Raw genomic sequence first — 22553 nt, 5'->3', positions numbered from 1 at the left:
CGAGATGTCCTGAGATGGATGGCCTCCCCCTGAAAAAAATACCACATAGAAGTACAGATAGATAACGTTACACTGGGACATACAGATTCTGCTCACCCTCGTGTATGTGGATTAGAATTTTAAATTACTCGCTTTTCCTAATACGAGTCTAAGGTAAACTAAGGCCGCTTGCCTTTGCTAGTTCCTGACCCATAGGGCTTATAATCTAAGGCCCCTATTTACTGAGCATTTCTCTATGCAGAGGGATTCTATAGTTGATTTTTTTGCAGAGAATCCTAATGCAAGTGCACTACAGTAGTGTAAATGTCTGTGGTTGTTACCAGAACGTGCACACAGTTCAATATATTTTAATGTATTTGCATACTTGTATGCTCATCAAAACTCCATCATTACAAAAGTCCACCAGCAAAATTTGCTCCTTGCCTCTAGTCATTATTCTGTAAGAGGTCATTTATGAGCCTAAGTGACTAGAACAACCCATCGACATGTTCCTACCCCCTAAATTACCTTCCAAATTGGATACAGCCATCACTCAAAAGGCTCCTGTGCTTCTGAGACAATAGTTAAGTGACTTGCCCAAGGTCACAAGGGGTGTCAGTAGGAAGCTTGGGATTTCTGCACCACCCTAACAGTCCACTGGTGTGAAAATTGTTATTAAGGGCCTGCATGACCCTAGGAGAGGTACAGGACATTGCAGCTGGGAACATTTAGTGTGGAGAAGTACCTGAGAATGACAGCCCAGTGTAGACCATGGTGAAATCACCACACATCGAATAGGTGTGTTCTGGACATACAAAGGATTATCTTGTTTTTGTAGACACCAGTTAAACTTTATATCAAACTTTTTTCCATTTTGTTGTTGAACTCTCTCTCTCTTATATACACACACAAAGAGTGTCAGGTCACTTATCATGGGCAATTGGACTAATATCTCCCCCTCATGGCCCTTGGGTATCGCTTTGGCAGTGGCATAGCAAGGGGGAGGCCCAGGGGACAGTCTGCCCCATGTGCAGATAATACGGGGGTGTTCCATGGCTCAAGGCCCCATGGTCTGGGAAACCTTCACAACTCGCTGCTCTGCTGGTGTTGGGCCTTTCTCTCAGGTAGGACTTGTCTTCATGGAAGCAGGAAGTAGGTGGGACCAGCAGAGAAGATGGCCCAACACCCACACCGCAAGTTGTGAAGACTGCAGTGCCAACGATAAAAGGCAAGTTTGGGGGGGGGAATGGCAGGGAGGGAGGTACCCATTGGGGAAGGGGGAGAAATGCTGCACCTGATTTAGGGGGGGGAGGAAAAATAAAAGGGTGGTGTGAGGAGAGATACCAGGGTATGGCGGAGAGGGAATGGAAGGAAACAGAGATATCAGATCATGGAGGGGGGGGAGGGAAGGGGATAGAGATGTCACACGATGGAGGGGGAGGAAAAGATGCCAGGGCATGTGGGGGAGGGAAGGGAAGGAGACAGAGATACAAAGTCGTGAGATGGGATAGAAGGAAGGAAAAAGAAAAGAGAGAGATGCCAGAGCATGGGGGTTAAGGTGGAGATAGTAAGGAGAAAAATGGAGAGAGTGAAGCTGAAAAAAATCATATATAAAGAAGGGGCACAGGTTGGATAGAAAAAGGAGAGGACAGACGGTGGTTGGAAGAGGCAGAGAAAGAGAGCAGACGCTGGATGGAAAGAAGAGAGTGAAGAGAAGATCAGGAAAGCAGAAACCAGATATGACAAAAAGGTAGAAAAAAAAGATTTTTTGTTGTTGCTTTAGAATAAAGTAGTAGTAGTGTATTGAGAAACATTTATAAATAGAAAATGGAAATAAAGTAATCTTCTTATTGGATTAATTTTAATACATTTTTACTAATTTTCAAAGACCAAAATCCCCTTCCTTGGGTCAGAACAGGGTACTGTAACAGAAGTATATTTTGGTCTCTGAAAGCTAATTGAAAAATGTGTTAGTCCAATAAAATAGTATTTTCTTATTTTCCAATTTTTGTTATATTTTCATTTGGTAATTTGTTAAAGTAGTGATTGTTATTTGTCATTTTTTCCAAATTTACATCTGCTATCTTTATATTTTGCACAGTGTTAGAGGGCATGCGTCACTGTTTCTGTGGTGTTTGCATTGTTTGCAGAGTCTGGCTTCTTGGCGGTTCAGTTTAACTTCTGCCTACCTATTTCTATGTTTAGTTTGTGATTACTTATTCCAGAGTGGGTGAGGGTGTTTCTGTGTGTATGAAAGACATGGTTCTCTACTAGCATTCACAGTGCAGGATCGATCTTGTACTACTCTGGCTTGTTTAGTTTTAAAGTGGGTGTATTGATGTTCTAGTGCTCACTGCAGTGTTTAAGATGCTGTCTTTTCCTAGGTGCACCCTTGTTGTGTGATTCGTGGATTACTAAAAATATTTTTTTTTAATATGTGGGAGGGGGGGGGGGAAATGATCAGCCCCAGGTGTCAAATATATTAGGTATGCCACTGTGCTTTGGCCCAGCTTTTGCTTGGTGTGTGATATCCGTGCATATCAGCTTTTCTTTAAAAGTATGACTAGAGCTGGCAATATTTAGCAAAGAAACACAGTTGAAGTTTCATATTATTTTAATAACCACAAATCCATGCTCCGTGCCTTCACCCAACTTTTTTTGTAAACACATCTGACATACAGAACCAACATGGGCTTATTTTAAATAAACCACTTTGAACAGGTAAATCACCAAACATGAACGGCTGCTAGAAAAAAACAAGGGGACAAGAAGTCGACAGATGCCCTCCTTAATATCCAAACACATGCAACAATCCCTTTACCAAAGCTGCACAGCGACACATGCGAATGGGGAGGGGGGGGAAGAAAATCAGGTAATATGCAGCAGGGACCTCCCCCCTCAAAAAAAAACCAAAACAGAGGGTGAATTTGTAGAAAGCTTAATGAGAACTGGAGGAGAGGTAGGATCCAGAGGTGCAAGAGGTAATGACAAGGTATATAGCAGCCCTCTGCCAGAGAGCCAAAGTGGCCTTGAGATTGGAGTTTACTGAACACCGAGCGGCCATAGACCAGAATAAATGCAATGGGTGTATCGCAAACTGTGAACCTCCTGCGATTTCAGGTGAACCGTGGCATACTTTGGGGAGGAGAGGCGCCGGCTGCCTGCCTTGCAGCGAGAGGCACGTCCCGTAGGCAATCAGCCAGTGCACCCCCCCCTCCACTGGTGTCTCAGGGCCCGTCTGAAGGGCCTTTGCGTGGATGTCGATGTGATGACATCACCCATCTGCGTGACATCATCACGGCGATGCCCGCGCACTTCTGGGCGCCTCGAGTGGTGGCCACTACTTTTAGTGTGCCGCAGCTCAAGGAAGTTTGCGGGCCGCTGTGTTAAACGTTTGGTCTTGTTCAGTCACGCTTTTAGTGGCGAGGAGGAGGGTTTCAGAGAGTACGGGGGGACAGGGATTTCCACCGTTTCTAATAGGTGTGAAAGCAGAATTCTCTCTTCGAGGGCGAGGTACTTCTCAGAGGCACCACTGAACTAGAAGCATTAATGGAGCACCCCTGGCTCGATCCCACAGGGAGGCCTGGCTCATGGCCTTATCCTAGGAACCGTTATGCGCCCAGAGGCATTTTGAAGCACGGAGGATCCCGCTCTTGGGCCTGTTTTTCTAACGCCCACTCCCAGGCTAAGACATTCTGGGTCATGTAATCCTAGGGTTACCCGATTTTATGTCAGCAAAATCTGGACCCCCCCCTAGACCTGCCCCCAGGCCCACCCATCCCGACCATGTTATGCCCCCTGCTCTGCCCTCAGCTCCACCCCTCTCTGCCTGCGCGTGACATCACCGCATTGCATGAGCACATGTCCCCCTCCCGACGTGATTTCTTTTCAAACCCCGGACAAAGTGATGGGTTTTGAAAAGCCGTTCAGACCTCCGGACGTATCCAGGGTAATCTGGACATGTGGTAACCCGATGTAGTCCTTTACCTCATTAAGATGAGGACTACCAGACCCAGACTGCATTGTTGATGTTTGGGGTTTTTTTTCTTCTTCAAAACCACTGAGGGAATGGAAAAACACATGGCCAGAAAGCTGCCACTAAGAAGTTCTAGCAAGGAAAGTTAGCCCAGGGAGGGATCAAGGAATTTCCTACAGGATTCCACACCGACAGCATCGACACTGCAGAATATTTTAGCTGGGTCCCTCTGATCCCACAGCGCGGGGAGTGGAGCCAGTGCTGCTCGTTCCTTCCCACCATAACGATGGTGGCTTTTTCTACAAATGGATCCTAACTGAACATCTAGCCTGTTGCTTAGGAAATGGAGTTATCTGGTCACCTGGGGTGCATACTTTGGTTTTTCAGGGTGTTGAGTCCCTTTAAGCCTCCTGCAAGGTCCACTTGTCTGCTCCCGGGACACCTTCAGGCCTGAGTGGTTAGGAAGCAGTGGAGGCCTGGCTAACCTATGGCTGGGTAAGTGAAAGCTCGCATGAGAGGCCCTTTGAAATAGCACCATTGGAAAAGCGAGCTCCAGCTACCAACCGCTGTGTGCCAAATATATAAAAGGCGGAGGTGATTGGGCACCTGAAACTCTGGACTTTCCCACACTTCAAGGTCCTGATTTCAGCATTGAAATCTCTCCCTCTTCCTCTATGGCAAGGCCCAAATCCAGCCTTCTTTCTTTTGAAGAATAAAAAGATCTTTCAGCACCTTTAGACAGGCTGTGTCAGAAATTCCCAGATTTGGCCTGAATATCAAGGGGTTACCATTATTTAGTAACGCACAAACCAGGATGCACGGCTCCAGCCCCGCCCACACCAACCCATGTCTCTTCCTCTCCGATCTCTGGGTCGCACCTGTAGGGCCTCGAGCATGCGCGGATGGGTGTGATGTCATTTGCACATGCTCGCAGGCCCTCTAGACGTGGCCGGAGCTCGTCGGGGCTTTCCAAAACCCGGACAAACTGTCAGGTTTTGGAAAGTCCGTCTGCCTTCTAAAAAGAGGACATATCCAGATTTTCCCGGACGCCTGGTAACCCTAAGGATATCTGCACTGAATATGTATGAGATTCAGGCTCGTCAATGAAGGCAGAGTTTTCTTATGCATATTCATTAGATATCCTGAAAGCTAATTAACTGTATGGTGTCCAAGACAGGTTTGAGATGCCTTGAGCTCCTCCCACTTCTATTATTTGCAAATCTCTCTCATGCATATTCATTAGGGATATCTTGAAAACCTGACTGTCTGGGTGGGGGGATAGGTTTGAAAACTCATGATCTAGGCAGGCATTTACCACTCTAATTGCCTCTGCTAAACTTTTAAACCACCTTTTTTTTTTTCCCCACAAACTCCATGAGGTATATAGGCAGTTTGCTTTCAGAAAGGCAGGGCTGGCCCTTATCGCATGGAACTTGACCCCCCCCCCCCCCCCGGGTTCCTTTTAGTTGCAATGCTGTTAAGTTACCCAGTTGCATGAAGGAGACTTTTTGGCCAGTCCTGGTTTTCAACTTATATTGCAAAGCAGCTTGGGAGTTATTGTCCCCAATTATACCACCAACCTCCGTGTCGCATGTCCTATAATGCATTAGGAGAGGACAGGCCCAAAATCTCCCTCCTGGAACTGAGTAACGTGGCAGCTCTGTAGCTGACTGCTAGAGTGGCACCGATACATCCAGTGACACACCATGACTGGTTAGAAGAGAGGCAGAAGAGACAGACAGGAGATTACACAGGTTCTGAGCGAGATGTTTAGACAACTTGTGAGCCTGATGCAGAGAGAAAGGATAACCCCAGGACCACTTAATTCTCATAGGCTAGACATTGGGTAGGATTGAAGAGTATTGCTAAGCGTACGTACGGGGCCACTTCTGAACAAGGCTGCCACTTCGCTAAATATCTCTGCTATGCCACAAAATCTGTTAGGAAAGGGAGCATCTAAACAAGCCACACTTTATCCTTCCCCAACCCTACCTGCCACCATTGCGTCCTGCAGGCTGGATCTAGAGAAGTTCCCCAAAGGCTGGCGACAAGGCGTGTCTGGTCCGAAAGCATAAACTGCGTTCCTCACATACTTCTTCAGAAACTTAAGTCCAGTATAACTCCCCCTCTTGTTGCTCTTCACCCCTGTGTGTGTGTGTATGTGTTACACGCTGGTAACTCGCCAACCTGCCTACGGACTGTACAAAATTAAGGCTAGAACTTACAAAAAAAGCAAACCTTTTTCTTAAAGCTAGACAGTAAATATTATTGATGAGGCATAAGGCTTGAGGCGTGTTGATTTCTTTAGAGTAAACTTGGTTTTAATTTTTGTGGCTTTTTTTTTTTCCATTCTTAAATATCAAAATGTACCATGTTGGGCCTTGCGCTTCTGCCGGCCCTTTGCCTTTAAGATCTAGCTCAGGGAGGTTATATTAGAACGCCCACCGGGGGGAGCCATGATCCTCCGGCTTGCTGAACGCGCTGCACCATCTTCTGACTGCACACCTGCAGGAAACACGGGAGAACAGGTTCAGGGCGACATTACTGAATTCTACTCGATTTGGCATAAAAAGATGAACAAAGACCAAGGTTTGATTATCAGGCTGTCTAGTTTAGAACTCTGGGTATGTTAGTGTCAGTCAAGCAGGGCCCTGTGTCTACGGATCACATGGTCCTAATGCGACGCAAGTGCTTACATGCACCTGGATACATGCGCCTGTAAGGTGGAATGTGTGCAGCCTGACCCTCCCCGCCCCCTGTACTATACAAAAACTTTCTCCCAGTTACCAGAGAGACTAAATCCAGACTGATGGAGGTTTCTGACTGGTGGGGCCTGTCTGGTTGGGGAGCCCTTGGTGGAGCCTGCTGGAGTTCCTCCCTTTGGAGTGGCTGCCAGATCAAAGACGGGCCCATCGTACATTCCTCGGGGTACAGGACGCAGTTCGGCAATCTGTAACAGAGAGACACAGCTCACGATTCAGGTAGATCTTTCCCCCTTTGACATGCCCATGAATCTGTGCTCCAAATGGAGGTAGACAACCTGTACCAAAAAACAACTGGTGAGAGCTTTGAACTCCCTATGAAAAGACACCCCAGCATTTGTCCGGGTTTTGAAAAGCCCCGACGAGCTCCGGCCTTGTCTGGAGGGCCTCTGAGCATGCATGGATGATGTCACACACATCGGCGCATGCTCCAGGCCCTCCAGACCACGGCTGGAGCTCATCCAGAAGATGAGAGGAGGTCTCTGTCTACAAAGAATCCAGCCTGCCTCAAGCATGCTTCCCTTAGCGCACAGCTCCTCCAGACCGTACCTGTTTGCGTGCTTTGATGCGCTTGTAAACATAGTCTGGGAAGGGACTGCAGGGGATGAACCGCCCCATGCCTTGAATGGCGTGAAAGTTTCCATCCTCCAGGATTATCTTTCCCTGGCAAATGACAACCAGTGGCGCCCCCCGCAGCTCCATTCCTTCAAAGATGTTGTATTCTGCCACCTGTAACAGAAGTGACCCATGAGTGTGTGCAAGAGAGTACAGCACAAACAGCCAGGAAGGCAGACAGAGAGTGAGGCCTGACCAAAAAGGAAGGGGGCAGGGAAGCGAGCGAAACAGGCAGGGAGTGAGAAGGACTGAGAAGAAGGGAAGGGGGCAGGGAAGCGAGCGAAACAGGCAGGGAGTGAGAAGGACTGAGAAGAAGGGAAGGGGGCAGGGAAGCAAGCGAGACAGGCAGGGAGTGAGGAGGACCGAGAGGAAGGGAAGGGGGCAGGGAAGTGAGCGAGACAGGCAGGGAGTGTGGAGGACCGACAGGAAGGGAAGGGGGCAGGGAAGTGAGCGAGACAGGCAGGGAGTGTGGAGGACCGACAGGAAGGGAAGGGGGCAGGGATGCGAGCAAGACAAGCAGAGAGTGAGGTGGACAGACAGGGAGACACAGAGCATGAGGCGGACAGGCAAGAAGAGAGGCAGGCAGGCGAAACATGCAGAAATTGATGATAAACAGACAGGAAAGAGATTTAGGGTCACAGGTTCTGAGTTTTTTTCCCCCCTTATTGGCACAAGGGGAAAAGCCTTATATTGCCTTACGACTCTGAATAAGCACAATCCAAATAAAATAAGCTCTTACGGAATGGTGACTTTTGGCGGAAACGATCTTGAAGGCATCAGGGTCCCAGATGACCAGGTCGCTGTCCGAGCCCACTGCGATCCTCCCCTTCCGAGGGTACAAGTTGAAAATCTTGGCTGCGTTGGTGCTGGTCACAGCTACGAATTGGTTTTCATCCATTTTACCGGTTGCCTGTGTGTACACCAGAAATTCAGATTCTCAAATCATTTCTTGCATTTATACATTGCTGCCTTCGAAAAAGAGCCGGTCACTCAGAGAAGACAAAAGAAAAGCTGTTCGAATACATTAAAATAAATTGTAAATGCACAAAACACTGTGACCTGAAAAACAAAACAGAAATATATGTCCCATATAGCATACAGCAAAAAAAAGTCCAAAGTGGGACACGTAAATCCAAGGGATTCTTATAAAATTTAATTCACCATAGGAAGATGCACAGTTTGTATGTGAATGTCAGACTCAATCTCATAAGACTCAACCTGGCCGTGTTTCGGCAGGTCCGCCTTCACAAGGAATCAAACACCCTTTACAACCGCACTCCTTTTTAAGGCAAATTAATATCAGATCAGCTGATGGCTTGAAGCCAGTCTGCAGGGTTTCAAAAGACGCGAGCCTAGATTGGCTGTAGTATTTTGGGAGCAAGGACCAAGGCACAGCAATGAGATTACAAGCTACAGGCTCAGCACCCTGAGGTTGTGGGTTTGAATCCATGTGACCCTGGGCAAGTCACTTAATCCCTTTTGCCCCAGGTACATTAGTTAGAGTGGAAGCCCGCCAGGACAGTTAGGAAAAATGCTTGAGTGCCTGAATAATTTGTAATCCACATAGAATTGTAGGATATGTGGAATTTAAATTATTTTTAAAAAAGTTTCCAAGTTTCTTTATTCTTTGATATACCGTTAATCAAACTGGTATCTAAAAGGTTTACAATGGAATCAATCTAAAAAAAGTTTAAAATTAAAAATATAAACAAATCATAAAGTTAAAATAATATTAATGGCAAGATAAAATAATGAAGGAGGGAGCATGACGGACTGACATATTAGAAACAAGACGGGAGGAGGTGATGGGTAAGTTAATAAATACATTGAAATTCAAAAGTTTTAAAAAAAGGGTGGAAAGTGGAGGGGAGGAAGATGCATAATGGTAAGGCTTGCTTCAAAAGATGCGTTTTGGTGAAATCCGTCAAAGAGCTATGTGGGTTCTGTTTGATAGGAAGTGCATCTTTAAAAAGAAAAGTCGTAAGTTTGGTTTTGAATTTTTCAAGAGAGTTTTCCAGGCCGAGATCCAGTGGGAGAACATTCCATGGCGAGGGGCCAGCGACTGAGCAAATGGATCATGGAAAATGGAATGGGAACCCCCAGGAAAGTGAAATCAAAAAGTCTTACCACCGCCTTGTCCCAGATGATGGACATACGCTCCTCAATCCCATTGGTTCCTTCGGGGATCAGGGTAAAGTTGTCTTTGCCGATGGCTTTCTGCGCAGTGCTGAACGTACAGTGGGCGCTGCCCGACACCTGAAGGTCACCACTGTGGCAAAAGAGGAAATAAGATCCATTGACACAAAACGGCCCAAAAACTCTGCCACTGACAAACCCCCTTCCCAGTTCCTGATGTTTCTTAGCAGTTCTGGAAATAAGTCAGTCAGTTAGAGAGAGGCAGAGGAACAGCTCGTGTCAAAGTTCAAGTCCTTAGTCCAGGGATTCTCAAGATACACCCAGCCAGTTCGGCTTCCAGGATATAGGCAAAATGCGTGAAACTGAGGTCAGGATGTTCATCTTTCTCACTCACCCATTTTTTTTTTTTTTTTTTAGTAAAACTATTCCTATAATGGGTTCTTTTTTTGACTACAAATTGTCTTTTTCAGAAGAAATATCAATCCTTTAAAAAAAAAAAAAAAATGCTTTCTAAAGTTACGTCAATTATGGTCAATCAAGCATTTTCTAAATGATTAATTAATGGGCACTGCACATGCATTTTTTTGTTTTGAAACTGGATTGTGAGGAGTGCGTGGCGCAGTGGTTGGATCTACAGCCTCAGCACCCTGGGGTTGTGGGTTCAAACCCCGCACTGCTCCTTGTGACCCTGGGCAAGTCACTTAATCCTCCATAGCCCCAGGTACGTTAGATAGATTGTGAGCCCACCGGGACAGAGGGGGAAAATGCTTGAGTACCTGATTGTAAAAACCGCTTAGATAACCTTGATAGGCGGTATATAAAATCCTAATAATAATAATGAATAATAATTACTGATACATGGTTTATAATGGGGCAAAGAAGAGGGTGGGCGCCTCTCACTCTCGCTACGCTACTGGTCCGGAGGCCTGAGTTGAGAACCCCTATGCTGGGATGACAGCACCACATCAGTTTACAGCAGGGGTGTCAAAGTCTCTCCTTGAGTACTGCCATACAGTCGGGTTTTCAGGATTTCCCCAATGAATATGCATGAGATCTATTTGCATGCACTGCTTTCATTGTATGCTAATTGATCTCATGCATATTCATTGGGGAAATCCTAAAAACCCGACTGGATTGTGACCCTCTAGGAGGGACTTTGACACCCCTGCTTTACAGTAAATGTTGGAAGACTCCCGGTATCCAGAAGTGGACCTTTTATTCCACTTTGGACAGAACCCCCCCCCCCCCCAAAAAAAAAAAATAATAAAATCAACAACAACAAAGACCTACATTTTATAAAGAAGATTTAGGAAAATTAAGAACTTCCAACCCTCCATTCCAGAGCCTCTGAACCCAATCCTCAGAATACACCCTGGTTTTCGAGATATCCATAAAGAATTTGCATGAGATAAATTTCCATGCACTTCCTCCATTGTATGCAAATCTCTCTCATTCAAATTCATAATGGGGATTCTGAAAACTTGACTGGCTGCAGGTCTTCCACAGACTGGGTTGAGAACTCTACCTGCTCAATTTTGGGATAAAAATTTTAGAACCAAAACATATGCAGACAAAATTTATTGAAGCCTTCAGTGCCTTTTACTAGGTAAAAAAAAAAAAAAAAGGAAGGAAGAAAACCCACATATTATATTCTTTTATATACTAACAATTCTGCCCATGATTTAATAAAGGAATAAAGTGCGACTTAGTCAGTGATCTGCAGTATTGAATAATGCCACCAGGTGGCAACCCAGTACTGGTCATGTCTGCACTACGCCGTCTCGAGAGTTCTAACAAAGCAGCATTAGCCCAGAGGGACTACAGGCACCAAGGCTCCCGTTTTACCTCACCTGGCCAGCAGTGAATTGATGTAGTCGGGTGTGGTGGGGTCAGGGCTCAGAGGCGGTGATGTCACAAACGCAGCAGCCTTGGCCCAGTTCTTGCTCCAATAATGTGTTCCATCCGTGCCCAGACTGGCTGTTATTGGTTCCCCAAAGACAACGTTTCCTGGGATAGACAAGTGTGAGACCTTTCAGTGGCTGCCTCAGGTGCATAAAGGCAGGAAGCCAAAAAAAAAAAAAGGCAAAGCCGGTGTCACAATACAACACAAGGGATTTTATTGAAAGTTTCTACACACTTTCGGTTCTCACTAAGAGTTCCCTGACAAGTTTCTTTAGAAGTCTGGCTGTCGGTACTTCTTTCAGTACATTCCTAAAGGTCCTTTTCAAGACTACCCGAAATAGAGATACCACTGTAATATCCTGTTATCAGTTTGGTACGTCCCCTGAGGAAGGCAGTGTTCTGCCGAAACAAGGCTCCTAGTTGGGACTTCCCATTGGAACTTTCAATTTGCTATTGCGACATTGGCTTTGCCTTTCTCTTGTTTTGCTTCTCGCTGTGCTGGGCAAAGGAAGATTCCTCTTTTTAGGCAGGAGCCACACAACACAGCATCAGAGACCTAAGTCTGGGGACGGTCAGAGGTAGGGTTACCAGATGTCTGGATTTACCCAGACATGTCCCTCTTTTTAGAGGACTGTCTGGGCGTCTTTTCAAAACCCGGCACTTTGTCCGGGTTTTGAAAAGCTTCCACCTTGGGACTGCATCGGGAAGGGCGTCTGCGCATACGTGGATGCAATGCATGTGATGTCATCGCATCACACCTGCGCAGATGCCCTCCCGACGTGGCTCCGAGCACGAGAACAGGTTTTGGGGTGGTGTTGTGGGACGAGGCTAGATGGAACTGGCAGGCCTGGGTCTATGGCGTCTCCTGCTAGCTGGTTTCTGCTAAAGCACTCGGGCCGAGCCTGGAGCAAGTTTTGTGTTCCCCTGAAAATTCTGGGTAAGGTGGTCCTGCTCGTCTGATTGCTAAGCAGGCCCACACCTCTCAGTGCCCGAGTTATACTGTTATTACTAAATAAAATCCTCCCTGTTCCCGATTACTTTACCAGTCACCTCTGGATTAGTTCATCTGGTTTTGCTCTGTTGTGTGTTCACTGTTACTAGTACGGACACACCCTCTGGTTCCCCTCTTCCTCCCTAAACGAGGCAAGTTACATTCAGAGCAATATTTAAACACTGTGTTATTTACATAACTCAGATCGTCGTGTTTGGATATTCCACACACGACGGGCTGCACCACTGCTATACAGATAACAAGTGACATTCAAACCACCGACGGAGGCAGTGAGGGCAGCTTTTATCTGTCCCCCCCCCCTCCACCCAGTTAATTATCCTCCCCAATATGCCATTCCACCCACGCTCCGTCCACACACCACCTTGCCACTCTCTGAATACTACCAGAGCATTCCGAAAAGAGTTTCAGCAGCGCCCAGTGCCAAAGCAAAACCAGGGATGATTGTCTACCGAGCTGATGGAAGGTGACAAAGAGTTTAGGAGGTGGTAGAAGGTCTCCAGCTCTCACCTTTCTTCCTGGCTTGCGAGATCAGATCCACAGCGCTCTTACTCATGACCTTGCTCACGTAGAGGGGGCAGTTAGTTTGGCTGGCGATGGTAATGGCTCGGAACACAGCCTCTGCCTCCAGCTGAAACAGAAGTGCAACACCTGCTTCAGACCGCGTGCCGGCACATCCTGGCTGCACTATAACCCTGCAGGGGTGGGGCGAGGGGCCATCTCCAGCACAGCGACCATACTTACCACAGATAATTGAGAAGTTGGGCACATGGAGGTTTATTATAATAAAGGGGTCAATATCTAAATGCCAAAAGTCAGCATTTTTTTTTTCCACATGCTGGCTGTGCTGATTCAATGTATATGTGGCTATGATGTTCGATTCAGGACAGCTTTTTTGCCAGACAGTTGCTACCACTGGCTATTGGCAGAGTTAGATGGAAGACCCATGCTCTACTCTCGCTCCACTCGGCCACTAACTGGATGGTGCTAGATGGTCTGCTTGGATTTCCAACAATAGATATATAGCCTCAAAAAGATTCGTAGGAGTCAAAAAGGTTAAGTAATCACAAAAGACCTACTCGTGTTTCTCATAGTTGCACAAAGAGCCCTGTATTGTACTCCTTCAATAAGAACATAAGAATTGCCGCTGCTGGGTCAGACCAGTGGTCCATCGTGCCCACCAGTCCGCTCCCGTAGCAGCCCCTGGGACAAAGACCAGTGCGCTAACTGAGACCAGCCCTACCTGTGTACGTTCTGGTTCAGCAGGAACTTGTCTAACTTAGTCTTGAATCCCTGAAGGGTGTTTTCCCCTATGACAGACTCTGGAAGAGCGTTCCAGCTTTCTACCACTCTCTGGGTGAAGAAGAACTTCCTTACGTTTGTACGAAATCTATCCCCTTTTAACTTTAGAGAGTGCCCTCTCGTTCTCCCTACCTTATTCAAGTAGGGTGATTTATCAGTCTCTGGGGACCTCCTACCAGCAATTAAGGAGTCCACCTGGATATATCCCAATATTCTGCATCCTAGATTTATTTAACTTTTCATGTTCAAAAGTGCAAAAGTAATATAGAGAAATCAAAAAGTGTTAATATACAACATCACTTATACCCGTAAATCCTCATAAGAGAAAGTTTCCATCGTGATTCAAGAAATAAATGCAAGCGGAAACTTATCTTGATGATGTCCACAAGTGTTCAAAAGTTTCCTTGAAAGGGACACTTGTGGACATCCAGATAAGGTGGACTCCTTAACCGCTGGTAGGAGGTCCCCAGAGACTGACAAATCACTCTATTTGAATAATCGATAACTATCAAAGGAGTGCAATCTGGCCTGCTTGAATTTCCAACACAGCTATGAGGATAGGGCCAGTGAAAATTCACAGATAGGGCATTTATCCAAACACTGGGCCTCTAAATAGTTAATTACGTCTCTTAACTTGTAAACTACATTAAACAAGAGTTAAAAGTTTGACAGCACAACAGATCCATTGTAGGAGAGGACAAAGACGCTCTCATCGAGCGAGACCACCCATTAACAGTCACAGGAAGGAAGATGTTAGGGCTCTTTTCTCACAGCACAAGAGAGTTCAGAAAGAACCCCAAGTTTTAGCAGGTCATGACAACTGTCTTTCCCCCACCTTCATCCAGCATCCAGACTCCCTCTGTACTGTGGTTCCTGCTCCCACAGCTCTCGACTTATCAGAGAGGCTGGAACATCAGATCTGCCCTCATTTACGAGAGCTGTCGACATTTGAGTGACATCAGCCTTCTTTATGGAGCATGACATCACCTCATGAGACCAAAATCCCCCTTAAAGGCTTCGAGAGCCTGGCAAACCCTCCCAACCAAAGCGTTGCAAGCACAATGTTCAGATTCTTACTATATACATAGCAGAATGCTGAGAAGCAATTACTTAACAAGCTGGGCCTCAAACCGAGTGTCCCATGAGTTCTACAGGCCAAATAACATGCAGACGTTGCCAACACAACTTCCTTTACAAAGAGGCGATTACTATTTAAGCTTGCCTGGAAAAGCTTCCTTTGTGCTTTTCCAAATATTAGACTCTTTTTGTAGCAGATAAATGGTTTAATATGTACACTTGACGTCATCTTGTATTGGCATTTTGGAAGGTTGTCTATGGCAACAAGAACCAAGATAGCAATGAATTACAAAACAAACACATAACATGTGTCAGGAGCATAGGTTGTGGAGTTCACATTTAAGACATTTGAAAGCCGGATCACGATCACTGGTCTGCCCCAGGTAGACAGTGAAGCTGGTGATTTGGGTGCCAGGCGGTCTAGTTACTGGGTTGAGGGTGGAGGGTTACAGAGGGTTACCATATGGCTCCAGATAAAGGAGTCAATTAATTATTATTTGCCTTCACAGTTATTGGATTTTTTCTATTTATGTTAACTTCTTATCATAGAAAAATTTCTAAAATAGTTATGGTGATGTGCTCAGACCTGTAACCCAATAAATAGTGAAGCCACCATCATGAGTTTAACAAGGGGACCATCATTGCAACCACCTGTCCCCGTCCCTCCCTAAACAATCTTGATCTTAATACTGTTCAGATACTTCTTTTGTACTTATCTGAATGGAGAGGGGTCTGCTGTTCTTCTTAATCTTTGTTAAATCTCACTGGCGACTGTGGTTTACCCAGTGTAGTGAAATTAAAATTTAAAATTCAAAATTCAATGCCGTTTGTGTTTATCCTCATTTACTCATTTACTGGGGGGACGGGAGTAAATGAGGATAAACACAAACGGCATTGAATTTTGAATTTTAAATTTTAATTTCACTACACTGGGTAAACCACAGTCGCCAGTGAGATTTAACAAAGATTAAGAAGAACAGCAGACCCCTCTCCATTCAGATAAGTACAAAAGAAGTATCTGAACAGTATTAAGATCAAGATTGTTTAGGGAGGGACGGGGACAGGTGGTTGCAATGATGGTCCCCTTGTTAAACTCATGATGGTGGCTTCACTATTTATTGGGTTACAGGTCTGAGCACATCACCATAACTATTTTAGAAATTTTTCTATGATAAGAAGTTAACATAAATAGAAAAAATCCAATAACTGTGAAGGCAAATAATAATTAATTGATATTAAGTCACAGAATACCACTGTATATCTTCCTATTGCTATTCAATATAGATCCAGATAAAGGAGAACAGATCGAGACATTCAGGTTTTACAGTACTTCCATTGAAAGCAAGGATAGATTGAGACATCTAGGTTTTACTGCCACTGGAAACCTGGGACAGGCACGTGGGATCTCTTAGAGAGAGGAAGAGATAATGGTTACTGAAGACTTAAGACTGGTTGGGCCATTTGGCCTTTATCTACCATCATGTTTACATAGACTGAGACATCTGGGTTTTACTTCCTTGATTCCATTGCTTTCAGTGGAAGCAAAATCCGGATGTCTCATAAGAACATAAGAAGTTGCCTCCGCTGAGGCAGACCAGAGGTCCATCTCGCCCAGCGGTCCGCTCCCGCGGCGGCCCATCAGGCCCATTGCCTGAGCAGTGGTCCCAGACTATCCCTATAACCTACCTCTACTACTATCTGTACCCCTCAATTCCTTTCTCCTCTAGGAATCTATCCAAACCTTCTTTGAAGCCTTGTAACGTGCTCCGGCCTATCACAGCCTCCGGAAGCGCGTTCCATGTATCCACCACCCTCTGGGTGAAAAAGAACTTTCTGGCATTTGTTCTAAACCTGTCCCCTTTTAATTTCTCCGAGTGCCCCCTTGTACTTGTGGTTCCCCATAATCTGAAAAATCTGTCCCTGTCTACCTTTTCTAAACCCTTCAGGATCTTGAAGGTTTCTATCATGTCTCCTCTAAGTCTCCGCTTTTCCAGGGAGAACAGCCCCAGCTTTTTCAGTCTGTCAGTATATGAGAGGTTTTCCATACCCCTTATCAGTTTAGTTGCTCTTCTCTGGACTCCCTCAAGTACGGCCATCCTCTTTTTTTTCTGGAGCCATATGGTAATGTTAACATGGCTCATAGCATCCCATGGAGATGGCACCCGAGCTCCAAAGGCTCAGTGGCGTAAATTCTGCCCAAGCACTCTCTGATGGATTTTCGGTCTGTCCCAGTATGGCAATTCCTATGTTCTTAACATTTGGTGCCAGGCCTGGTCTCGTGCAAGCAAGAAAGTAGAGATGACACCTACAACTTGAGATGTCTCTTCTGGTGCGTCACGCTTCTGTGGCATTGCTCTGATCTAATAAATGGTCCTGGAGCAGAAAACACACTTACTGCTCTGTTAGCGGAGTCACAAGATCGGAATAAATAGTGTGACCCAGATTCATGCTGGAATGTCGAGGACCCTGAGGGGGGTTGCCCTGGCTCGGCCCCAAAACTCCACTTCACGCTGGATTATAAGGGGGACTTGGAGTTCTGATTCAATGACCTGCCTTTTCCAAATCTGCGCTGGTGGCAAGTTACATATTCTAGTATACTTGATAGATCCTGTGGTTCCCCCCCCCTCCCTCTCTTACCTTCCTCTTCATTTTATTTCGATGTATTTCTCATTGCTCCAACCCCAGTACCTCTCGCACCAAATCTGTTTTTGTCTCGTCAGTCACTTTTGTTATAATTTATGAAATGTCCCCCCCTTTTTTTTTTAAACTTGTACCTTAATTTTAGTATTGTAAACTGACCAGATACTCACTGATGGTCGACATATGAAATATAGAATAAACTTGGAAACTTACAGGTCTAAGAATCTCATTCACTAGTGTACATTACCCAGATTAACTTATGTTAAAGTGCACAAGCCCTGTTATTTTCCGCTGTAAACTCAAATGAACACACATTAACAATAACCAGTTAGCATAAGTTAGTAAACGAGACTCCAAGGGGGCATAATCAAAACTTTAAAATGTCCAAAAACCTGCCTGTCGGCACTTGGACGTCCTAATAGCAGGGACATCCAAGGGCCGATAACCAAAACAAACTTTCTGGACGTTCAGCCGCACTTCTAAGCTGTTGTGCATCCAGAGATCAAAGGGGCGTGTTGGAAGGCGTGTTATGGGCGGGCATCGGGCGGGTTTCCACCTGGACGTCCTGAAGCAATAATCAAAGCTTTTCCTGGACATCCTAGGTGGAACTCACACGACGAGATGTGGACGAATGTAAAACAGGTCTCTAAGTGCCCCAAAGGTGACCAAACTGACAAGATGACAACTGGAGGGTTTAAGTCTCTCCTCCAGGATTCCCCCAATGAATATGCAAGAGATCTATTTGCATGCACTGCTTTCATTGTATGCTAATAGATCTCATGCATATTCATTGGGGAAATCCTGAAAACCCAACTGGATTGCGGCCCTCGAGGAGAGACTTTGACACCCCTGGTTTAAGGCATGACCCCCCCTTACTTCCCTAGTGGTAATAACCCCCTCCCACCACCCAGCGATTGGGGGGGCAGCATACTGAAGGCTTGCCCCCCATCACCTGACTCCCCTTCTGATGCAAAATTGGCAGGAGGGAAGCCCACTCCCTCCTACCTACAGTGCTGCGTGCTGCGAATGATGGGCCTTCCCCCTCCCAATGCATCAGAGGTGTAGAGAGGAAGGGGTGATGCCTCATGTTGGGGGAGGGGTGTAGGGCTCCACATGATCCTGGCAGGGTGAATCCTTCAGCTGAGCTGGCAGGAATCCCCGAAACCGGCTCAGCTGATGGGGGATTTCTCTGCCGCGATCAAACAAGATAGTTGGGTACGTCTAAAAATTTTGCTTTTGTGCATTTTTCATGTGGACACTTATTTTTGAAAATGGCCAAAAAAGGTAGTCGTCCTAAGGACCAAAACTTATACCTAGGTCATTTTCAAAAATAAAAGACAGACGTCTGGCAGCTTTGAAAATGGACATTTTTTCTCCTGCCCAAAACGTCCAACCACAGACTTCTACATCCTATCGAAAATTCCAACCGAGTGAATGGAAGGTGAAGTGCTGGGAGCAGCAGGATTTGAACCCTGACCTCCCAAACCACTGCTCCAACTGCAGGCTAATTCTTCACCACACCTGGAGAGCTCTGAAGGTGTGTGTGGGGGGGGGGGGAGGGGAGCATGCTCTGGAGCTTACCTACCAAAACTGGGATAACTGTATATAGGGAAATTTGAAAATATAATCTTAGTGGCCGTGAACGGAGGTCTGTTATACTCCATGCTGGCCCTCTCTTCCTGCCCCTCTCACTACCTGGTAATCACAGAAGACCAACAAGCAAGCGAGTGCCAAAGACTTGAAGGGCGCATTTTCTCCTGTTCTGTGCCCTGTGTTTGGGGGTAAATAAAGGCAGATCAGGGCAGAGCCTTTCCTCCTCTCTACAGATGCTGTCATTAACCCTTTTGGCTGCAGGATGCAAAGCCTGCAAAGAGAGGAAATTGTAACCTCGGCTAAATGTGAAAAGGCCAGAGCCGGAGGTGGAGGAGTTTCCTGAAATCAGAGGTTCTGCTGAGCAAGGACATTTTCCTCAGCCCATGCTAAACCCCGCAGCACTGAACCGCCGTTTCTCGGTTACAAAGAAACTAACCCGATCCTTCTGGGAGGCTGTGGCAACACAAAGAGCTAGCTCATAACCCAGACAAGATAAATTTGTAAAGCAAAGCAGAAATCGACAGGGCTATTGTAACAGGAAGATATGAATAAACTACCGTATTTCCCTGTTAGCAGGAGATTAGGGGGTGGGGAGGGAAACGCAGCGTTATCCAAAGTCTCTGATGTGCATAAAGAATGAATGATATAGTTGAAAATCAAGGTACAAGTACAATTTGGGATAGTCCACGTTTTATAACTCTTCAGGCAGCATCTACATTGTCTCTCGAAAACCTTAAAAATGGTTCTTGATCAGTAAAATGGAAAAAAAGTGTTTTTACTGTCCTTGTGAGACCTTATGCTTGGCCTAAGCAACTTTGACATACAAATACTTCTGGTTCACATTAGTCACTTCTTTTAAAGGCATTCATGTAACTCTGGGGGACTAACTCCCCCCCCCCTCCTTTTATCTTTTCTTTAATTGTCTTTCTTTCCTATCGAATACTGTATTTCTCCCCCCGCCTATCCTCGAACATCTTGGTATGTCCTGGTCATTGCAATATCTCGATTAATTTTATATTTTAGCCTTTTTAATTATGTACACTGCTTAAACAATATATAAGCGGTAGGCAGGAGGAAGGAGTGGTGTAGTGGTCAGAGCAACAGCTTCAGCACCCTGAGGTTGTGGGTTCAAATCCCGCACTGCTCCTTGTGACCCTGGGCAAGTCACTCGTTCCTCCATTGTCCCAGGTACGTTAGATAGATTATGAGCCCACCGGGACAGACAGGGACTGCACTGCCCATCCCCTTGCTGCCTGGCCCCTGCCCAGGAACGTCTCTCTGCCCGTCGCATCCTACGCTATGGCTCAATACGCTAAAATTAGTGCATGCGTTAATACTGAGCCTCAATTGAAACACGGCCAAGTGTGATGACTCAACCTCTTCACCTAGTAAACACTTAAAAGTTGATACGCTCAGAGGAGCCATCTCTGTGGGTGCTTGAGCACCCCCCCTCCCCCAAATATTGAACAAACTCCTTCCCTGTGATCAGGGAAGGGTAATTTCCACTGGGTTTAGCACCACAATCATTTTGAAACCTTGGCTCCTAAGGATATATTGGTAACAAGATTTTAGAGAACAATGAGATCTTATCCTATGAGCAGGTTATAATGTAATTATTATATAATCTTCCATCAGGGCAACCTTGTTAAGAGTCTCCAACATTACATTTAGACAGGAAACGGTTTATGAGGCCTCATTTCATTAGGTTTCGTCAGGCAGATACAGTGTCTAGTCTAGTCTAGTCTTCAATTTATACACCAGGTCATCTCCTAACAGAGCTCGATTCGGTTCACAAATTAATTTAAGACCAGAATACATAACAAGATGCCAACATGAAAGGAGAAGGTTAAAGTACTATCAACTGGTCGGTTCAGTAGGTAAGCCATTAAGATATGGTGTAAACAGCAGAGTTTTTAGGACTTTACGAAATTGTTGCAGCCGACCCATCAATCAAACAGAGTCAGGGAGTCTGTTCCAAGTTTCTACCAGTTTGAACGCAAAAGATTGGCTAAGCTTCCCGACAGTGCCCTGGGCCATGCAGCAATGGCATGATCTTACCTCCTCAGGCCTACTCAGGACGTGGCCCTCAGGCCCAGTGATGCCCATTTCCAGCATTCGAGCTTGTTCCTAGAAAAGAAATGTAGCCAAGCGTGAAAATGGACACAAGACACCAGGGATAACATTTCATCATCACAGCATTAGATAACCAAAGGAAGCATCCGTGGGGAGCAGGAGGAGCCTGTCTCAGGACGCCGATGCCAACCTGTGCAGATGGAAATCAGGGGAGAGGACCCCAGAGACCTGGTAATGCTTGTTCTATTCCCTGTCCCAGAGACTGTGGCGTGGTAAGGGGGGTAGGCGGACTGTTCTGAGCACCGTCTTCGCGGGGGGGCACTGGTGCCTCTCCGTCCCCCTGCATTCCTCTTTAAACATTCACCAACTTGAGCTGCATCTTCTACTTGTTGCTCATGCCAGTGTCGGCTCCTTTATGACATCACTTCCTGACTGTGGGGGGTCCAGGACATGGCATCAGAAGGGAGCCAAAGCCAGCGCAAGCAGTGGCTTGAAGATGCTTTTCATGCCAGCGAACACGTCAAGAGGCACATGCAGGGGGGGCCCAGCGATGCCAGGCGTCAGCCTCCCTCACTACGCCCCCACCCGGGGCCAAGGAGGGAGATTTCTGTGGGTGGTGCCAATTTTATGTGTGGAGAATGGCTCTAAGAAACTTGGGCGTGAGCATACGCATGTAAAAAGCAAGGCATATGCAGTGGTGTCGCGAGGGTGCGAGGTGCTCCCTTCCCTCGCTCCTTTCACGATCCCCTTCCCCGTAACAACTTCAACGTGCTCCTCGTGACCCTGGCGGTGCCCCCTCCGATGTAACTTCCTGTACGCAGCACCTGGAAGTAACGTCAGCAGGAGAGACGATGTGGTCATGAGGAACGCAATGAAGTTGCTGCTCGCGGTGGTGAACGACTCAAGGCATGGGGGAAGGGAAGGGGCTCGTGCATGGCAAGGGGGCGGGGAGGAGGAGAGGTGCCGGTGCCCCCCCCAATATGGCGCCTGGTGTGGACTGCCCCTACGCCACTTGGCACATGGCACAACTGTGCCTACTTTCATGAGGTCTGGTCTGGGCAGCGTTGCCTATTTTGCACAGTGTATATGTACATTGCATGGACACAGAGTCCACACAGGCATGTACACTTGGGGACAGGTGCAAATTTGTAGGGGCACCCTGACACCCACACTGCCCTGGCATCAAATGGCCACTTTTAGCACCCCATTAAACCGTCACAGCAAAGGAAAGTCTAATGGGGGTGGAACGGAATTAGTAGCTTCACCAGAAGCTCAACAATCCCGCCAGAATGATCCGGGAATGGACCCGGTGCCCTTGCACGAGACTTGGCGGTCTGCCTCTTACCCCCGTTCTGCTAGTCATTTCCTAGTACCTCTCCATTTTGCTATCCCAAGTCTACCACAGTTGCTAAATGTCAAAATGTTGCTTCATCTGTACCAAGTCAACAGCAGCTGAATAACAGCATTGGTTCCTAAAACTCAAGCCATT

The 22553-nt window shown here is 46.4% G+C and overlaps 1 protein-coding gene across 5 annotated transcripts in view; it reads right to left on the bottom strand.

Moving 5' to 3' along the window:
* Positions 1 to 6250: 6250 nt before the first annotated feature.
* The window catches only part of DPYSL3 (dihydropyrimidinase like 3), a 76352-nt gene continuing 60049 nt past the window's right edge, over positions 6251 to 22553 (bottom strand). For all 5 annotated transcript variants that reach the window (XM_033927034.1, XM_033927038.1, XM_033927036.1 and 2 more), the window contains exons 7-14: positions 21050 to 21118; positions 12890 to 13010; positions 11319 to 11475; positions 9460 to 9601; positions 8072 to 8242; positions 7267 to 7446; positions 6743 to 6905; positions 6251 to 6460 (exon numbers count right to left, since the gene is read on the bottom strand). In XM_033927034.1, coding sequence (XP_033782925.1) covers positions 6369 to 6460; positions 6743 to 6905; positions 7267 to 7446; positions 8072 to 8242; positions 9460 to 9601; positions 11319 to 11475; positions 12890 to 13010; positions 21050 to 21118 — 1095 coding nt within the window. In that variant the 3' untranslated portion in view covers positions 6251 to 6368. The remainder of the gene's footprint in view (positions 6461 to 6742; positions 6906 to 7266; positions 7447 to 8071; positions 8243 to 9459; positions 9602 to 11318; positions 11476 to 12889; positions 13011 to 21049; positions 21119 to 22553) is intronic.

Source organism: Geotrypetes seraphini, chromosome 18 (assembly GCF_902459505.1).
Source record: "Geotrypetes seraphini chromosome 18, aGeoSer1.1, whole genome shotgun sequence".
In the NCBI taxonomy this organism is placed as follows: domain Eukaryota; kingdom Metazoa; phylum Chordata; class Amphibia; order Gymnophiona; family Dermophiidae; genus Geotrypetes; species Geotrypetes seraphini.
The sequence above is the reverse complement of the archived record's forward strand: the minus strand, read 5'-3'. Positions and strand labels throughout refer to the sequence as shown.